The sequence below is a fragment of the Mus pahari genome, chromosome 5 (assembly GCF_900095145.1).
Source record: "Mus pahari chromosome 5, PAHARI_EIJ_v1.1, whole genome shotgun sequence".
Lineage (NCBI taxonomy): Eukaryota > Metazoa > Chordata > Mammalia > Rodentia > Muridae > Mus > Mus pahari.
Window position 1 is genome coordinate 107,307,887 of NC_034594.1, and position 18,896 is coordinate 107,326,782.

General features: G+C 51.1%; 1 protein-coding gene and 1 long non-coding RNA gene across 3 annotated transcripts in view; one reads left to right on the top strand and one right to left on the bottom strand.

Moving 5' to 3' along the window:
* The window catches only part of Pik3c2b (phosphatidylinositol-4-phosphate 3-kinase catalytic subunit type 2 beta), a 63,013-nt gene that overhangs the window by 17,074 nt on the left and 27,043 nt on the right, over positions 1 to 18,896 (top strand). The window contains exons 2-12 of one of the 2 annotated variants that reach the window (XM_021198665.2): positions 3,558 to 4,574; positions 7,582 to 7,682; positions 8,452 to 8,606; positions 8,868 to 8,988; positions 11,808 to 11,919; positions 12,066 to 12,145; positions 12,855 to 12,918; positions 14,530 to 14,676; positions 15,432 to 15,465; positions 16,867 to 17,062; positions 18,100 to 18,222. In XM_021198665.2, coding sequence (XP_021054324.1) covers positions 3,645 to 4,574; positions 7,582 to 7,682; positions 8,452 to 8,606; positions 8,868 to 8,988; positions 11,808 to 11,919; positions 12,066 to 12,145; positions 12,855 to 12,918; positions 14,530 to 14,676; positions 15,432 to 15,465; positions 16,867 to 17,062; positions 18,100 to 18,222 — 2,063 coding nt within the window. In that variant the 5' untranslated portion in view covers positions 3,558 to 3,644. Of the gene's footprint in view, positions 1 to 3,557; positions 4,575 to 5,823; positions 6,234 to 7,581; positions 7,683 to 8,451; positions 8,607 to 8,867; positions 8,989 to 11,807; positions 11,920 to 12,065; positions 12,146 to 12,854; positions 12,919 to 14,529; positions 14,677 to 15,431; positions 15,466 to 16,866; positions 17,063 to 18,099; positions 18,223 to 18,896 lie in introns of those variants that run through there. The other variant, XM_029538750.1, reaches the window with a different exon arrangement.
* Positions 1,281 to 5,704, bottom strand: LOC115064033. The gene is made up of 3 exons (XR_003843881.1): positions 5,567 to 5,704; positions 3,026 to 3,094; positions 1,281 to 1,321 (listed from the first exon to the last, which is right to left on the bottom strand). It is a non-coding gene; the product is annotated as an uncharacterized LOC115064033 (long non-coding RNA).

Below are 18,896 nucleotides of genomic sequence, written 5' to 3' on the forward strand. Positions count from 1 at the left end.
CATGTTGTGACTTCAGAAGCAGAAGGCACCAACCCCGGAATGGTGGCAGGCTCTTGCATCTAAAGACAACTGGCCTGTGGTTCCTGTCTGGCTTCCTAAGGACCAAGGGATCATCAATATTTTGGCAGATTCTCACCTGTCTCACCTGTCGTTGAACTTTGAGTAATTATAAAGTCTGCTAGGTAGAGCTGTGTTGTACATTCCTATTTTGCTGGGGTTTAATTGACATGCCATAAACAGCATATATTTAAAGTGTACAACATGATAAGTTTGGCATATGAACACACGGATGATATCACCGACGCCCGGCCAGATAATGAATGGGCTGCAGGCATGGCTCAGTGGTAAAGTGCTTGTCTGGCGTGCATGGGTCGTAGTTGTGATCTCTGCAGGAAAGGAGGGCTGGAGAGAAAAGCCAAAAAAAGATAATGAGCATATTCATCGTTCCCGAAGTTCCCGTCTGGCTCTGGTACTCCTTCCCTCTCCTTCCCCAGATAAGATCCCATCTGTTTTTCCATTTACATTTGCAGAAATTTCCTGTAAATGCAGAGAGACATACCCGTACTCCTGTCTGGCAGGTTCTATTCAACAGAGTTAATTTAGGACTCATCCACGAGTCTACATTTGTCAATAATTCATTCATTTTCATTGCTAAGTAGCACTAGATGATATATATGTAGATGGATCACTTTTTGATTTGTTTAGGACAGGGCCTTATGGAACTCTGGCTGGGCTTAAGCCTTTTATGCAATTAAGCATGACCTTGAGCTGAGCAGTGGTGGGGCGCGCCTTTAATCCCAGCATTTAGGAGGCAGAGGCAGGTGGATTTCTGAGTTCGAGGCCAGCCTGGTCTACAGAGTGAGTCCCAGGACCACCAGAACTATACAGAGAAAGAATGACCTTGAACTTTTGATCTTTTTGCTTCCACCTCCTGACTGCTGGGATCCTAGTTGGGTATCATCACACCTGGTTTTATGTGTTTCTGGGGTCAAACCCAGGGCTTTGTGTATGCTAGATAAACATGCTACTTACTGAGCCCAGTCCCCACCAGACTTTACATTTTCAAAAGAATCACCATGTAGACATTTGGGTCATTTCCAGTTTCGGGATTATCTTAGTTAGGGTTTACTGCAGTGAACACGCACCATGACCACAGCAACTCTTATAAAGGACAACATTCAACTGGAGCTTGCTTACAGGTTCAGAGGTTCAGTCCATTATCATTACGGCAGGAACATGGCAGCATCCAGGCAGGCATAGCACTGGAGGAGCTGAGAGTTCCGCCTCTTGTTCTGAAGGCAGCTAGGAGAAGACTGGCTTCCTGGCAACAAGGAAAAGAGACTCCAAGCCCATCTTCACAGTGACACATTTCCTCCTATAAGGCCATACCCAGTCCAACAAGGCCACACCTCCTAATAGTGCCACTCCCTGGGCCAAGCATATTCAGACCACCACAGGAATATTATAAGCAAAGCGTCTACATTCACTATTTGAAGCTTATTGTTTTGTTCTGTACTGCATTGTGTATTACCTATTTGTAGTGACGGGTATCAAACTGAGCCTGTGCACGCCAGGCAAGCATTCTACTAACGAGCTACAACCCTCGTCCTGTATTTACCATTTGCGTACAAGTCTGTAGTACTGTGCAATTGGGTCATAAGTAGACGTGTGCTATGCCTGCCTTTGTAGGAAGCTGCCCTTCCTATAGTGGTTATGCCATTTTATGTCCCACTAGCTGTGTGTGACTGCATGGGAGCTGGCCCCTCTTTTCTGATAATTTTTGGGTGTTTTGTTTTGGTTTTGGTACAGGGTTTCTCTGAGTTAACCCTGGCACTCACTCTGTAGACCAGGCTGGCTTTGAACTCATAGAGACCCACCTGCCTCTGCTTCCTGAGTGCTAGGACTAAAGGCATTCGCCACCACGGCCCTGCTTCTTTGCTAATTTTAACTTTTAGATTTATGTACTTTTGTTGTATGTGTATGAGTGTTTTCCCTGTGTGTATATTTGTGCACCGCATGTGAGGTTGCTACCCTCACAGGCTCAGAAGAGGGCATCCGATTGCCTGGAACTGGAGTTACTGATAGTTGTGAACTACCCTGTGGGCGCTAAGAACTAAACATGGGTCCTCTGCAAGAGCAGCCAATGCTCTCAGCCACTGAACTACCTCTCCAGTCCCTTCTTGTTAGTTCTTGTTATGAGACGTCTCCCACGTCACCCAGGCTGGCTAGGGATGCCTGGCTTCTGCCTTTGCCTCCTGAATACTTGGATTATATCCTGTGCCACTATGCTTAATTTTTTTTTTTTCATATGGCATTGGGGCTCAAACCCAGGGCTTTGTACTTCCTAGGTCAGTGTTTTACCGCTAAGCCTTGTCGATAGAACCCCTCCCCTTCTAGTTAAAAAAATATTTAACTGTGTTATTATTACTATGTACACATATAATAGAAGTATGCGAGTGCGGATGGGTGTGCTACACCACAGCGTGTGCGTGGAAGTCAGAGGGTACATTTCAGGACTGGGTTCTGGCATCTCAGGTGAGTTCTGGTGATTAAACCCAGGTCCTCAGCCTGTAATATTAAACCATCTCACCGTCACACCTAACCTTAAGTTTTGAAAGACACTTAGGCCAACGGTTCTCAACCTGTGGGTGGTGACCCCTTTGGGGGTCAAACAGCCCTTTCATGGGGGTCACCCAAGACCATTGGAAAATACAAGTATTTACATCATGATTCATAACAGTAGCAAAATTTCAGTTATGAAGTAGCAATGAAATAATTTTATGGTGGGGGGGGTTGAGCACAACATGAGGATTAAAGGAAGTATTGAGAACTCCACAGTTCTGGTGGAATTCCATCAGAACACCACACATTAGGAAGGTTGAGGACCACTGATTTAGGCAGTGCTAGGAAAAGCTAAGGCATCATGCGTGCTGGACAGACAGACACTCAACCATGGAGTCTGACCCTAGACAACTGTCCTTGTTGACTGAAGAGACCCTGCCTCCCCTTTACTGATGATAAGCACCTGTTTTTGAAGGACTCGTGAACGCCGTCCTCTGATCTCCACATACGTCCGTGGCATTCATGCCTTCCCCTAAGAGCAAACAGATAAATGATTGTTAAGAGGAATAAACCAAGGGCCTCTTTCTATCCTTGGAGCACACATGATGGAAGGAAGGATAGGAATTAGAACCAGAGGTGGAGACGTATAGAAGGTGGGCTGGACTCGGGAGGCAGAGGTAGGCGGATTTCTGAGTTCGAGGCCAGCCTGGTCTACAAAGTGAGTTCCAGGACAGCCAGGGCTATACAGAGAAACCCTGTCTCGAAAAAAAACCAAAAATAAAAAAAAAGAAAAAAAAAAAAGAAGGTGGGCTGGATAGCTGCAGTAAAGTCGCCCTGGTCTCTCTTTCCCTCTGTCTTTCTTTTTCTTTACCTCTGTTGTGGGCATTGAGGAAATGGACACTGGCCAGATTATGTCACTTTGTTGTCACAGTATCTGATTATTGATATAAAGTCTTGCTTTGTAACTAAATTGTATTTTTACCGGTTGCCTCCAGGTCCCAAGACAGCATGTACCTGCCCTCCAGGCCCGACCCTGGCAGGAAGTAGAAGGTTCTGTCGTCTCCTGTGCCCCTGGCCTCATCATGTCTTCCACTCAGGGCAATGGGGAGCACTGGAAGTCCCTGGAGTCGGTGGGCATCAGCCGCAAAGAGCTGGCTATGGCTGAGGCCCTGCAGATGGAGTATGATGCTCTTTCCCGGCTCCGACATCACAAGGAGGAGAGCAGGGCCAAGCAAAACACAGAACCCTCTCTTATCAGCTGGGACGAGCCAGTCTTGGACTTCTACAGCAAGCCAGCAGGCAGGCGGACTGACCTCAAGCTCTTGCGTGGTCTTTCTGGCTCTGATCCCACCCTAAATTACAACTCCATCTCCCCACCAGAAGAACTCCCCAATTCTACCTCCCAGGATCCACAGTGTGGCCCAGACCTCTGGCCCAAGGGCTCCCTGTCTGGAGACTATCTCTATATTTTTGATGGTTCAGAGGGGAGATGTTCTTTGTCTCCAGGATCAGGTGACACAGATGGCTCTTGCAAGAAACTATCCCCACCTCCTCTCCCTCCTCGTGTCTCTATCTGGGATGCCCCTCCCTTGCCTCCTAGAAAGGGATCTCCCTCACCCTCCAAGATCTCTCAGCCTAGTGACATCAACAGTTTCTCTTCAGTGGAACAACCATCTGACAAACTGCTAGTGACCCAGGACCCAGAAGAGGGAGAACTGCCTGATGACAGGGGACAGGGACACACACTGGGGTCTGTGGACTACGATGGCATCAACGATGCAATTACCAGGCTCAACCTGAAGTCCACTTATGACTCAGAGATCTCGTCTGACGCTACCAGGGGCTGGAAGGAGGGCCGAGGGCCCCTGGACTTCAACAAGGACACCTCTGGGAAACCTGTGGCCCGGAGCAAGACGATGCCCCCTCAGGTCCCCCCTCGAACCTATACTTCTCGATGTGCCAACCGAAAAAATGCAACACCTGGCAATAACCGCCGGATTTCTGCTGCTCCGGTGAGGACCTTCCTGTGCGTTCGTTCAGAATGTAAACTAGTTTCTCTTTGCCATTGCAAATTCAGATCTACAAAATCTCACTTGCCAGTTAGTCCTCCCTTCTGCCCTCAGAGCCCTTGGGCACTTGTAGTGGGGGTTGGGGAGGGATCCAAGCTAGGCTTTATTATGGAAGGCAGGGCCAGGAACATCAGGAATGGTCTGGCTCCTTTTCTAGGCTAAGTTTCAGCGTGATGGCCAAAAGAGCCCTTCTGGGGGCAGGTGTTTTAGAGTACTGGCTGCCAATAGGTACTTCTTTCTTGAATTAAGGACGGAGTTAGGAGTCACCAAGCTCACCCTGTTTCCTGAGGCTCTGCCCTGCCGACCGCTGCACGGCCCTGATGACCACTCCTAGCACTCCTAGCATTAGCTACTTGTTTAGTGACCCCATCCAGATCTCCACAACACCCTGTCTGTTGCTCCAGAGCCACACAGCATGAGGTGGCAGAGCTGGTATTAGACGCTGGTCTCATTTCAAAGTCTCTCCCTTCCTCTCTCTTCCTCTCAGCCTCCCTTCCTCACTGCTTTTTATTGTGATAAAAATATACATGACACATTTGCCATTGGCCATTAAAAAGTATATAGTTCAATGGCAGTAAGTGCCGTCATACTGTGGGGATATTTACCTTTACCTGTCTTTCCCCACTCTTTCCTCAGTGGGAATATTTAGAAAAAGCCTGACCATATGATAATGCGTTGGCATATATATATATTACATATTATATATAAAGTACAGAGTCTCTTCATGTCATCCCAGATGGCTACCACACATGTATTGATATGTCTTTGGCCCCGTGAAGTGTCAGGAGTATCACCAGCGGGGACCTGAAGGCCACCTTACTTTACCCTTGACTTCTGGACACCCTGCTCCCAGAAGCCAGGTGTCTGCTCCATAGCTCCAGACTTGTGTAGCAGCTTACAGCCCGCCCCTCTTTCCAGCCCTCTTTCCTCCTTACCCTTTGTCTTAGTGCCCTGGGGCTTTCCCGCCCCACGTCCAGCCTTAGGGATCAATTCCAGCTCTACACAGCTGCATGGTCCTTCCTTCCTCTGCTTTTGCAGAGACAGTCCCTCAAAGCCTAATCAGGGGAGCTGCAACGCCGGAGCTCAGGCTTTTTAAAGGCTCAACTCAGAGGTGGGGCTGCTCCTGCTATTTATAGGGATGGGAGAGTTCATCGCACAGAGCTGGGACTGCTCACAGAGTCGGGCAGCCTGGGGTAGGTGGTAGTCACCTTTGTCTTCCCTCCCCCATCTCATGTGTCATCAGAGTTCTGAGAGGGAGCCTGAACTGGCCAGGAGTCTCCTTGAAGCAGCAAGGGCAAAGCAAAAAGCTCTTGCCAGTCTCGGGTGGGGGACGCAATGCGGCAGTGGTCCCCCCCACCTCAGCTTGGGGCAGGGGCACGGCCTGCTGGGAGGGGAGACCCCTTAAGCTCTGCTCCTATACCCCCGCCTCGCCTTCGCCGGGCTTCCAGCCGGAAGGATCCTACTTATCCCAGGCCCACTGAGCCATCTCTGGAAAGGGCTAGCTCCAAATGCCAGCCTGGTACCCCCGCTGCCAGCCTCTGCCTGGCAGACTCCCCCGACCAGCATCGGACGATGCCACCAGGGCCTGCCAGCCGGGCAAACGTAAGTGGCTTTTGTTTTCTTACGGTGCCAGGGAATGGTACAGAAAGGATATGAAATGGCCTTCAGTGGCCGTTCTGTGTGTCCCTCTCCCTCCCTGCCTCTCTTGCCCCTTCTTTCTCTCTCTGACTCTTTCTCATAGGTTAATTGCTGACAGTGGTACTATTGTTTGGTCTGGAACACAGGCATACGCTTGGCAAAGCCAGGGCCTCACATGCCAACTGCCCCCACTGCCAACTTGCCCCCACTACTGCCTTCTTCTTCATGTACTGCCACCCCCACCCCCCACACACCCAGGGGAGCAAGAGTGACCAGAGGGAGGGACACTTGCAGTCAGAATGTTCAGTGAAGAGCTTGCTGCCTTCTGCCCTGGAGGGACAGGGAGGGCATAGGAACAGCTGAAGGGGTGATGGGAGGTGAGGTGGCACACACTAACCACAGCATCAGACACCCCCGTTCCTTCCCAGAGCAGCTGTTAGGACCTGCCGCCTTTACCAGATGCAGCCTGGGACTCCATGGAGCCGAAGCCTCATTCCTGGGCCGCTGCCCTGGGCAGGCCTGTGAGGCCTATCCGTACTAGCTTCTCATCTGTTCTTCCTTGGGGACCCTTTGACAGTTTCCTGGGTATTTTAGAGCCGCCCTGGGGTGGGAGATAGTTTGGGGCCTTGTCTAAGGATCCCAGTCCTACATGTGTGTTCTGGGAGAGGAAATGAGGCTGATGCGGGCAGGCTGCCTGTAGCCATAGCCACTTAGAACCAGCAAGCCTCTAAGGAGCCTAAAAAAGCCCGGCCAGGCTCTTCCCAGCCCAGAGCCCTGCTTTGACACGTTGGTCTTCCTCCTGTGTCCACGTCATACCTCTACTGACGAGCTCAGTCTTAGAGTCCAGGTTCCAGGGCTTTAGATGTCCAAGGCCAGGCCTCCCTGGGGACCATTTGGGCTGACCATCTGCCTAACCTAGCTCAGCTCACCCCAGTGTCTCTGGGAGCCGTCCCATGACACGCTTTGCCTGTGGTGACTCTCAGCAGTGTGTTACACTCTGCCTGATTGTGGCCACACTGGGCTGGTCAGACATGTCCCCTTCACAAAGCAGGTTTGGCCACTCTTGTCCACTGCCACAGCTTCTGTTCTTAGCCCAGGCTTCAAATCCTTTTTCAGTTTGGTCTTTGGTATCCTAGGTTGGCAGATAATGTATTTCTGGATCTTGTGTGGTGTGTATGTGTGTGTGTGTTCTTTTTAATGTTACGTTGAAAGTCCTTACACAACAGGCTGTGGTTTCACATCTTGGGAGACCCTTCAGAGAAAGAATTCCAGAGAGGGGGAAAATGCTGAGTCAGCTGTTTTTCCTTTTAAGGTGGGCTCTCGGCCCCACACTGTCGCCAATGGCCACGAATTGTTTGAGGTCTCAGAGGAGAGAGATGAGGAAGTTGCTGCGTTCTGCCACATGCTGGATATGTAAGAACTAGAGGGTGGATGGGGGGGAGGTTCCTCTGTGTGTGGGTGTATGGGTGTGCTAGTACGTGTGTGTGGTTGGGAGGAAGTTACCTGATACTTTAGGAAGGAAGAGGAGCTGTAGTAAATAAAATTCCAGATTGGCACCCTTCCCTAGCAGGTGTCTGAAGGAGTTTTTATGAAATCTTAGAAGTTTGCCAAGTGTGGTGGCACAGCACTTGGGAGGCAGAGGCAGGTGGATCTCTATGAGTTTCAGGCCAGCCTGGTCTACATAGCAAGTTCCAGGCCTGCCAAGGCTACACAGTGATACTCTGTCTCAAACGAAACAAACAAACAACAACAACAACAACAAAACCGTTCACGTATTTAGTAAAACTCACAAACCTCGATCAGTCTAGTTGTCCTCTTGCTTCAGGCCCTGCCCCTCAGCTGCCCTTAGGAGCGAACATAACCTCTCAGCGAAGGAAAAAACTTCCATTGTATGGAAGAGGAAGGAAATAGATTGCTAACTACTAATTGGTTAAATTCTTTTAAACTTAATGTAGAAAACTCCTTTTAGAGCTCTTGCTATTGTTACACTGTGGCGATTATAACAGAGATGACCAGAAAGACTACAGCCCCCCAGGCTTCCATCCCACTGCCCCAGCCTAGCTCACAGGTCAGGGGGCTGAGCTGAGTTGGGACAGAAAAGCCAGTGGGATTTTGGGAGTGAGGGGCCCTGCTGACCCTCTGAAGACACAGCAAGAGTCCTTCCTCCTTTCTTCCTATACAGCCTTCGAACGGGCTCTGATATCCAGGACTATTCCCTAACTGGGTGTGTCTGGAGCACTGTCACCCCAAGCCCAGAGCACCTTGGGGATGAGGTCAACCTGAAGGTGACAGTGTTGTGTGACAGTCTCCGAGAGCCACTCACCTTTACCTGCAACTGTGAGTTAGTCGGGGTTACACAGGTGTCCCTAGAGCTGAGGCAGGGAGGACTATTCGGGACTTTGTTTCTCACCTCACTCTGTCACGTTTCTGAAGGGCCAGCTGTCTGGGTACATAGTAACTTTGCTCGACCCCAAGCTTTATCTGACTGCTGGTGGGTACTAGAGACCACTTAGCTGGTGATAAAGGAACGACCGTAGAGAGGGTCTGTCCCAGTTGCCCGATGTCACTGCCCTCGCTCTTTTGCCTCACCCCTTCCAGGTTCCTCCACCGTGGACTTGCTCATCCACCAGACCCTCTGCTACACCCACGATGAGCTGAGGGAAGTGGACGTGGGCAACTTTGTACTGAAACCCTGCGGGCTGGAGGAGTTCTTGCAAAAGTGAGTGAATGGAGGCTGGGTCTTGTGAGACGAAGGCAGGGAGAACGAGGGAGGCTCTCAGAGAGCTGTCCTTGGCTCAGGGTTTGCCGCTCTTCCTTAGCCCTGCAGTCAGGACTCCCGCTCTCTGGGCACATTCTCAGCCACGTCGCACTTTCCCTGGGAGCTCCATCTTCCAGCTGGGTTGGCCAGATCCTGAGCCAAATCTGCCGTGGAAAGAGCTTGGAGCTGGGATGAAGCAAAGATGAGGTCGTCTCTGTGTGCAGGCTTCTGCTTGCGGAGAGACACGCATCGAATGTGGGGACAGGTTAGGGGCAGCGGCAGGTGGCCTCTCCTACTCTAGAGGGCATGCAGCCATCGGGCAGAAATACCCATACAGAACCAAAGGGAGACATCACAATGGCTCTTGTGGCTTTCTCTGCCTTTGGCTCCACTGGCCTGTGCAGCTGTTTAGCTTCCTCCTAGGCCGGCTTCCAGCTCCCTCAGCCAGTGCCCTCTACAGAGGCAGCCTCCCTGGAAAGTGTGATGTGGGACCAGCTAAGAGAAGCCCTCTCTACTACCCTGAACTGTGGAAACCTGGGGTGGGGTAGGCAGGGCTCCCGCCCCAGGGCTAGGATGATGTGGCAGCAAACATCAGGAGTTCTGCTGACCTCCACCCAAGCTGCCCACCATCCGTGTCCTCCTTGGAGGGAAGAGACCCTGAGTAGGAACCGGCAAGGCCTCCTTAGTGGTTCCTGTGAACGGCCACTGTGCGCATTTTCCCTCGAGCAAATCTAGATGGAAGCTTAAGTTGTCTGTGGTTAGAGCCCAGGATTGATAGTCAGAACTAAAGACTCATTTCTTGACGGATTGCGTCAGCATTAGTGGCCACTCTCTGGCCTCTGCATCCTCAACTGGAAACTGAGGGAAAGGAACCACGCCTGTCGTGATATAATTCCAGAGCATCCACAAATGCATTCCATGATGTGTTCACTGTATTCTTGCCTCCCTCTGCTAGAGGGGCAGGGAGAGGTCCTGGCTCAAGGTCTCCTGGAAGTGCCAGTGCTGGGCCCAGGGCTATCGTGGGTAAATCAGACTCCAGAGAACAGTTTACACTCAGTTCTGGCTTTCCATTGACCAGCTGTGAAGCCTGCTTTCCAGTGTTGGGGATGTAGCAGTGCTAGAGATGAAGCCTAGCATGGGTGAAGTCCTGGGTTCCATCTGTGTGTGTACACAGAGAGAGAGAGGCAGGCAGGCAGACAGATAGACAGACAGAGACAGATGGACAGAAGGGATGGAGTTAGAGTAAAAAGGACCTTATGAGCAGTTAGTGGATACCAGCAACAAAGGACCAACCCCAGAGGTCCTGGGACTCCCAAGTACACAGATGCCACATTCTCCCTGCAAAGTCCCAAATCCAGGAGCTTTGGAGTCTCAGGTAGTAGGAATGTCGAGTGGAATATTTCCCGTGACATGACACCAGGCAGTGGTCCTTGGGTCACGCCCCCCTCACTTCTACCCCAACTTGTGCTGTGTAGTGGAAACCCTTTCACAAACAAGTAGTCACTGGGGCCTTGACTCCCTGGTTCTAACCATTCACTGTGCATAAAAACACAGTGCTGGGTGCTGGGAGCTGGGTGGAAAGGGCCCTCTGGAGTTCCAGAGAATTGCTAGTTCCCCAGGAAGCCCTCAGGATTGTTTCACTGAACTGGGGGGGGGCCGATACTGAAGGGCAGTGTTGCTCCAGGATGCAGGCAGCTCTGTGATAAGAACCTTGAGACAGTCCTAAGGGAGGCTGGGTTTCCTGCTGCCTCCCCTCTCTACCACTGCTCTCGCTCTTCCTTCCTCACAGACCCTCCCGCAGCCCCGCCCCGCCTGACAGTCTAGCCTCCCCACACCATACTTCACTTTTACTTTAATCTTAGCCTGTCAGAGCTCTTATGGCAGGTGCCAGGTCCCCTCAGGATGTGGAGAGCATCTAAGTCTAGGCTGGTCTTGTTCGGCCCCCGAGGCCCTGTACTTCCAGAAGTTTCTGCATCCCTCTTCCCTTCTGCTCCCCTCCATCCTCTTCCATTCTACTCCAGATTCCCACCTCTGCTGAGGAAGGAAGTCTTTTTCCGGCTTCTGCTACTCAGACAGCTAGGGCCTGGCCCAGCCTGCAGCACTGGCCCGGAGCGGTGCTTGTTCAGCCCTTTCTTGTGGTTTCCTTTCAGATTAAGGTGTGATTTGGAGGAGGGGAAGAGGTTGGGTGGCAGAGGGATCAGCAGGCTGCCTCCTAGGAACTGGGGGGTCTCCTGTGTGGGTGCTGAGCAGTGAGAACAGGCTTCCACCTTTTAGAAAGTGTGAAGACTCCCTGGGGATTCGTGATCAGGCTGAGTGGTGGAGGGAGGGGTAGGATGAAACTTGCATCCGGATAAAAGTTCTGGAACTCTGGTTGGATTGCTTCGTCAGCACCTTAGTGAGTGGCACAAAAAGAGGAGTCTGTATCACTCAGCCCATCTTTGCTTGGTTGTCAAAGCCAAGAAAATGGGATTTAAGCGACTACTCCCTAAGGAGTCCCTCTGTACCCCAACTCTTTACAGCATCCTAGGAATGAGCCAGAGAGTCATTATTTGTGGAGCTCAAGGGCTAAGTGGTGTGGGTGGCTTTTATTCAGAAAGACCCCGTGCTTTACCATGGCATCCCACTGGGTAAAGGATAAGGCTTACAACATAGGCCTTCCCCCCCCTCCCCTCTGCCCTCCCGTCCTTCCTCCCTGTGTTGTCTCTCCCCAAGCTAAAGTACCCATCCCTCCTCCCACTGAGTCCCTAAGGCACTAATGGTCTTGTCCCCTACCCCTCCAGTAAGCACGCCTTGGGAAGCCACGAGTATATCCAGTATTGCCGCAAGTTTGACATCAGCATCCGGCTACAGCTGATGGAGCAGAAGGCTATCCGGAGCGACCTGGCCCGGACGGTATGTGTTGGAAATGGCTGACAGTTGTACATACCTGAGCAGGTAGAATGGGCAGAGGGTGATATGGAACATGTTAAGGGAGTGGTGTAGGTATCGCAGGCTGAGGAAAGGGCGCCATCCCTGCCACTGTTTGCTCCCTCCCTCAGGTAAATGACGACCAGAGCCCTTCCACCTTGAACTACCTCATCCATCTCCAAGAGAGGCCGGTCAAGCAGACCATCAGCAGGTGAGAGTGGGTACCACCTGGGTGGAGTCCAAGCAGGAACTGTGAGGGGGTGGCGTAGATATACTCACCCAGCTTCCGGCTAGGATGACAGAGTCTCATAAATGTCCAGAAACTTGTCAGGGATGCCCCTGTCCCAGGACACTTCTCCTTTCTTTCCTCTATGCCTGACAGTGGTTCTAAACCTTCCCAAGGAAGTGACCCTTTAATGCAGTTCCCCAGCCATAAAATTCTTTCATCGCTACTTTGTAACTGTGATTTTGCTATTGTTACAAGTTTTATTTATTTATTTATTTAATGTTTGTGAGTACACTGTCAAACCAGAAAGGGCATCAGATCCCACTACATATGATTGTGAGCCACCATGGTGGAATTGAACTCAGGTCCTCTGGAAGAGCAGATAGTGCTCTTAACCACTGAGCCCTCTCTCTGGCTCCTGTTAAAATTCTTAATGTATGTTTCTGATGTGCGACCTCTATAAGGGGGTCGAGACCCACAGGTTGAGAACTACCACCCCAGTACGTTTTCTGTCCTTTTCTAGGTGAGAGGTAGTCGTGAGGAAAGGGCCCCTTTGCCACCCCCATGGGGCAGTGGGAACTCTTTCACACCAGAGTCTGATCCTCGAAGAGAGAGGGGAGGGAGAGCAAGGGTCTCCCAGGGCAGTGCATCTTTTGTGATCTCTCTTGTGATCTTTCTCACCCCATATCCCCAGGCAGGCCTTGAGTCTTCTGTTTGACACCTACCACAATGAGGTGGACGCCTTCCTGCTGGCTGATGTGAGTATCCACCCTGGGACTGACCAGAGAGGAACTCCTGGAAGTTCCTTCCTTGCCTGCAGTCAGATGGCGGGCTGTCAGTGACACCTCTTTTCATTCCTCTGGCTCTGGGCAAACAAAACAACATCTGGCTGTGGGGCAGCTGGCAAGTGTGTAAGTAGGTGCTCAGTCTTTCTGTGAAAGTCAAAAGGGGGGCTCTGATCGCTGCCTCTGAAATAGAGCGTCTCCAAGCTAAGGGCTGTGGCCCAGGCTTTTTTTTTTTTTTTTTCCCTGTCAAAAGTGCATGGGAACACTGTCTTAAGATGTTCTGTTGAGCCTGTGACATAGATAACACACCCTTAGGAAAGTGACAACTAGATCCTTTTCCTCTTGGCCTTACACGGAAGTGTCAGTCTTGTAGCCATTTCCCCAAATACCTTGAAGCTAAAGCAGCGCTCTGTGGAAGCAGTCTTCAAAATTCAAAACCCTGGGCAGGCATGGTGGCACACAACTTTAATCTCAGCACTTGGGAGGCAGAAGCAGGCAAGACCTCTCTGAGTTCAAGGTCTACCTATGATATGAGTTCTAGGCTAGTGAGAGCTATATAGTGAGACCCTATCTCCAAACCAAACCAAGCCAAACCAACCAACCAACCACACAACCAACCAAACCAACCAACCAACCACACAACCAACCAAACCAACCAACCAACCACACAACCAACCAAACCANAAACCAACCAACCAACCACACAACCAACCAAACCAACCAACCAACCACACAACCAACCAAACCAACCAACCAACCACACAACCAACCAAACCAACAAGCAAAATAACCATCCTCATCCTCCTCAGACCAGTTTTCAGTTATAGATTCTTTCCTCTGGGGCCATACGTCTAGTTCACCTTTCACACACTACTGGACTCTGTTTTGTAGTAGCTTCTACAACAGCACGGGCGCTGACCATTTTGTAGTGTTCTGTGCTAGTTTGGAGGTTGGGTAGAGGCGAATAAGAGAGGTGCACAGCCCAAGACTGCTTTAGCCTCAGGGTGCTTGTGTGGTCAGGGAGTGTTCATCTAAAGCTATTAGTTACAAGAGGATGGCCACGGGGGCTTGGGGAGTGGGGCTTGTGAAGGAGTAGGTGTCCTTGCTCCTAATCTGAATTGACACAAGTAGTCACGGTCAGACAGGCGGAGATTTCTGATGAGAAAGCACCAGGAGCCAACGTGTGGAGGGCGGGGGGAGTGTGGCGTGTCTGTGGCCGTGACAGCTCGGCCTGGATATTCTGTGATGAGTTATGAGAAGTCTGGGCGAGCAAGTGGGGGGCCTCGCTGTGTTTCCCTCGCCTCCTTGCTGTTTCCTGCCAATTGATTGCCTAACGCTTTAGGCCTCTGGCGGAGACCTGTGTATACTTGTGTATGCAGAAATAAACTTCACTGCAGACTGGGAATAAAAGGTTCTGGGCTTTGGCCGACAGACCGGGGAATATATCTGTAGCCCACTCAGAGCAAATAAAGTGTGGTTCCTGCAATTCCTCCTTAGAGTCATTAGCTCCTGCACAGCCTTGAGGACTGGGCTGGGGAGAGGCAGAGAGCTGAATCACTTGCCTTACTGTATGGCCTCCCACAGGGGGATTTCCCACTGAAGGCTGACAGGGTGGTCCAGTCTGTCAAGGCCATCTGCAATGCTCTGGCTGCTGTGGAGACTCCGGAGATCACCAGCGCTCTCAACCAGCTGCCTCCCTGCCCCTCGCGCATGCAGCCCAAAATCCAGAAGGTACGAAGCCCCAGGTGTTAGCGTGAGGAAGGGACAGTGGCATCCTTGGGTAAACTGGGCTGTGGCTTGTCACGTTCCTTGGTGGCCACTTTACTAAAAAGGCTCTTCTTAGCAGCTAGAATTTGGGAGGCAGAGGCAGCTGATTTCTGTTAAGGCAGGCTGATTTGCATAGTGAGTTCCAGGACAGCCTGGGCTACACAGTGAGACGCTGTCTCGAGACAAATAAAAAGTAGATGAAAGGTTCTCTCCTTCACCTCTATCATTCGTGTGTAAGCAGTTCAGACAAAAGAGCCCCTGGGAAATGGGTACAGGCCTGTCCCTCTCCCTGAGCACAGAGGTTGGGCTAGCTTCAGCCTCACGGGAATAACCACATGTGCCTAGGCCAGAAAGGCTTTGCCTGATAGATTGCTTATGTAGGAGGGTGCAAAACCAAGGAGGGAAGGAGATCCCCAGAGCCAGGGATTCAGTGGATCTGTGCGTGGTAAGGGCAAGCGAGCCAGCACTACAGATCCCGTCTCCCCAGCCTTTCGGGGCTCTTTCCTTAGGGCGAGCCTGACGGCTTTTTATCTGCTTACTCCATCCACCCTGTGGCTCTGGAACAGACCCGTCACTCCCACCCTCTCTGGGGGAATCTCTGCTCCTCACATTTCAGCCTTGCCGGGCCCAGATGAGCACAGCTGTGAAAAGCCCTACCAACTGGCAATAAAAACGGAGCCGGGCTCTGTCTGACTCTTGGTCTTCCTTCCCCCCAACAGGATCCCAGCGTGTTGAGTGTGAGGGAAAACCGAGGTAAGGGTGCTGCAGAGAGGCTGGGACCTGCCAGCTGTCAGCTCAGCCCACACTCTTCTTCCTTCCTTCTTGGCCGCGTGTGTGTGTGTGTGTGTGTGTGTGTGTGTGTGTGTGTGTGTGTGTGTGTTTCCGTATGAGGTGTGGACACAGCTGGGGCCCATATTTCTTTCCACAGATCTTTTTCTCATTATTCTTGCTAATCAGGCTTACGGTGTTACTGGGAGAGAGTGGTGAGCTGCGCTCGGGGCATCGGCAGGGATGAGTTTGTCTGTCAATCCAGATGGAGAAGCTCACCCTGCTAGGCTATGATGTTTCTCTTGGCAGCCACAACCCCTTGCACTTCCAATTAAGTCTGGGACTTGGGAGGTGAGAGGAAGGATTCTCTCCTAGGATTCTTCCCATCAGATCTTGAATAGATCCCCATCCTACACAGCCTGTGTCTAGGGCTTTTCTTTTCTTTTTCCTTTCAAATTTTATTTTTGTATGTGCATTGTTGTTTTGTCTGCTTGTATTCCTATCTGTGTGAGGATGTTGGGTCCTGGTGGCAGTTGAGAGATTCCATGTGGGTGGCAGGAATTGAACCTGGGTCCTTTGGCAGAGCAGCCGGTGATCTTAACCACTGAGCTGTCTCTCCAGCCCCATCACTGGCTTTCTTAAAAATGAATCCATCTTTGGACTTCACAGATGAGTAAATTGTCCTCTAAAGTCTTCTAGGAGCTAACAGCATTCCTTCTAGCGCTTGCTCACTCGCGCCCCCCCTTTCTGCCTGCGTATGTGTATGTGTGTATCTGTGTGTATGTGTGTGTCTGTGTCTGTTTGTCCACATGTGCATGGTACTAGAGATGTACAAGCTCACCAAGCACTGTTTTTGTTTGTTTGTTTGTCTTTGTTAAGAAAAGTCTTTGTTCAAAAAAAAGATTTGTTTTTATTTTATGTGTATGGGTATTTTGCCTATATATGTCTATGTGGCACATGTGTGCCTGATACCCACAAAAATCAGAAGAGGGTGTTGAACCCCTGCCCCTGGAACTGGAGTTAGAGTTGTGAGTTGCCATGTGGGTGCTGGGAACCAATCCTGAGTCCTCTGGAAGAGCAGCCTAGTGCTCTTAACCACTGAGCTGTCTCCCTAGAAAATGACTTTTTAAAAAATAACGTTGTAGCACTAAATAATGCTGTTTGTATGAGGCCCACATTTAAAGCTGGGCATCTCTTGATGAGCTCAGTGGGTGCATGCTCCTCTATCTCTCCACACATGGGTAAGCTTTGTCACAGCTATTAGAAATTGGCCGACGTTTGGGGGATCCCTGTCCCAAGCTGTCCCATACTGCCAGTGTCATGGCAACCGAGTGGCCCCTGTTGAGAGTCCTAGTGAGACTCCTTTCTGACCTCCCTGCTTCACAGAGAAGGTGGCAGAAGCCTTAACAGCGGCCATCTTGGACTTGGTGGAGCTGTACTGCAGCACATTCAATGCAGACTTCCAGACGGCGGTGCCTGGGAGCCGAAAGCATGATTTGGTTCAAGAGGCCTGCCACTTCTCTGGGGCCCTGGCCTTCACTGTCTATGGCACTCATCGTATTCCCATCATCTGGGCTACCAGGTGAGTCAGGGCTAGGGCTAGGGCTGGGAAGTCGGGGGAGTCGGGGGTGGGGGTAGGGGTGGAGCTCCGCTGCCTGGTGGCTTCTTCTCTCTAACTGTGGCCCTCCATCTTAGGATGGTTGTTATTATGTGGCATTCTGGTGCCACAGGGCTAAGGGGATGAGCCTAGTACCTGGAGGGGACCTTAGGCTGAATCCATCTCACAGAGAGAAAGTCCCCTAGGAGATAGATAAGCACCTGCCAGTCCCCCAGTCCTGGCTGCCTCGGCCTCTCTGCCCCCTCCAGATCCAAAGCCCGCTGAGGGAGACAAGCGACAGATGGCCAGTTCCCAGATAGAGTGTGGCCCACGCCAATGGCTGCACTCCCCTGCAGATGCACAATGAGGGTGGTGGGGAGGGGGTGACCCTTTGTCTGGGGTTCCCTTGCGGGGTGGGTGGAGGAGAACATCCATTTGGTAGTCCTCAGCTCTTCTTCTGGGTCCCCAGAGTCCTGGGGCCTGGGGGAAGAGGCATTTGGCCCCGTCCCACCCTTACCAACCCCTCCCCCCTCCCCTCCCTTCCCCTTCTTTCTTTGTTTCTCACTTAATGTATTCCTCTGGGCGATTGGCACAGAACAAAGGAGGCAGCCTGGGAAACAGGGGCCTTCTCTGACCTCTTCTGTCAGGCACCTGTCATGAGCCACAGGGACCCCCATGTGCTGGTATTCATGGTAGCATATGTCGCTTTCCTCCCCCACCCTCCTCCTTGCCTGCACACACACACACACACACACACACACACACGCACACACACACACACACACACCAGTGGCTGACTATAAGGAAGAGGCTAGACAGCAATTCAACCAAACAACCAAACAAAAAACCAAAACTCCTGTACTCTGCATGTGCCTAAAATTCTAGGGGGGTCTAAGGGTCCTGATCAAGTTGCTGTTCCTTAAGCCTGGCGTGGTCGTCCTTAACCTGAGCCCATTGGCGTCGGGGCGGCTGAGGCTGGTTTGAAGGGCACGGTGTACTGACCTGCTCTGGTTGCTTTCCAGCTATGAAGATTTCTACCTTTCCTGCTCCCTCAGCCACGGCGGCAAGGAACTTTGCAGCCCCCTGCAGACCCGGCGGGCTCACTTCTCCAAGTACCTGTTCCACCTCATCATCTGGGACCAGCAGTAAGCCCTCCCTCCGCTCAAGGATGGCCTCAGCTAACGTGCTCCCTTCAGGGACACCCTGGAGCAGTAGTCAGACCTGGAACTGACCACAAGCCTGGGTTAAATCAGGTTCCATAACTCTCCTTATCCAGATCACCCAGCTTCTTGAGTCATTTCCTGATTCTTACCTGGGGACAGACAAACCATCTCTACCTTTCAAGTTACTGGGAACATTCAACTGGAAGTACCCATAAAACTTCTTTATACTCTATAATGGGTCATGTAAATACTACCTGCTGTTTTTAAAAATACCTTTCTTGTTTTTCTCTTGCCTCTCTTAAAGCATTTAACTGGTTTTCAGATCAGTTTTTTTTTTTTTTTTTTTTTTTTTTTAATTGCTTCCCTTTCTCTCAACATTCTCTTAGAATAGGCAAGGGGCTAAGGTACAGCTTGGAGTGTTTGACTGACATACACAAGGCACTGGGTTTCAGCTTGGATGGAGTGTTTGACTGGCATATACAAAGGCACTGGGTTTCGGCCCTAGAACAGCATAAAATCAAATCTAGAATCTCAGCACTCAGTGGGGCAGAGGCAGATGGCTATAATTTTGAGGCCACCCTGGGCTACATAGCAAGTTCTAGGCCTATCCGGAGATCTCATCTCAATGCCTATAAAAAAGGATGGGGGGAGGGGGT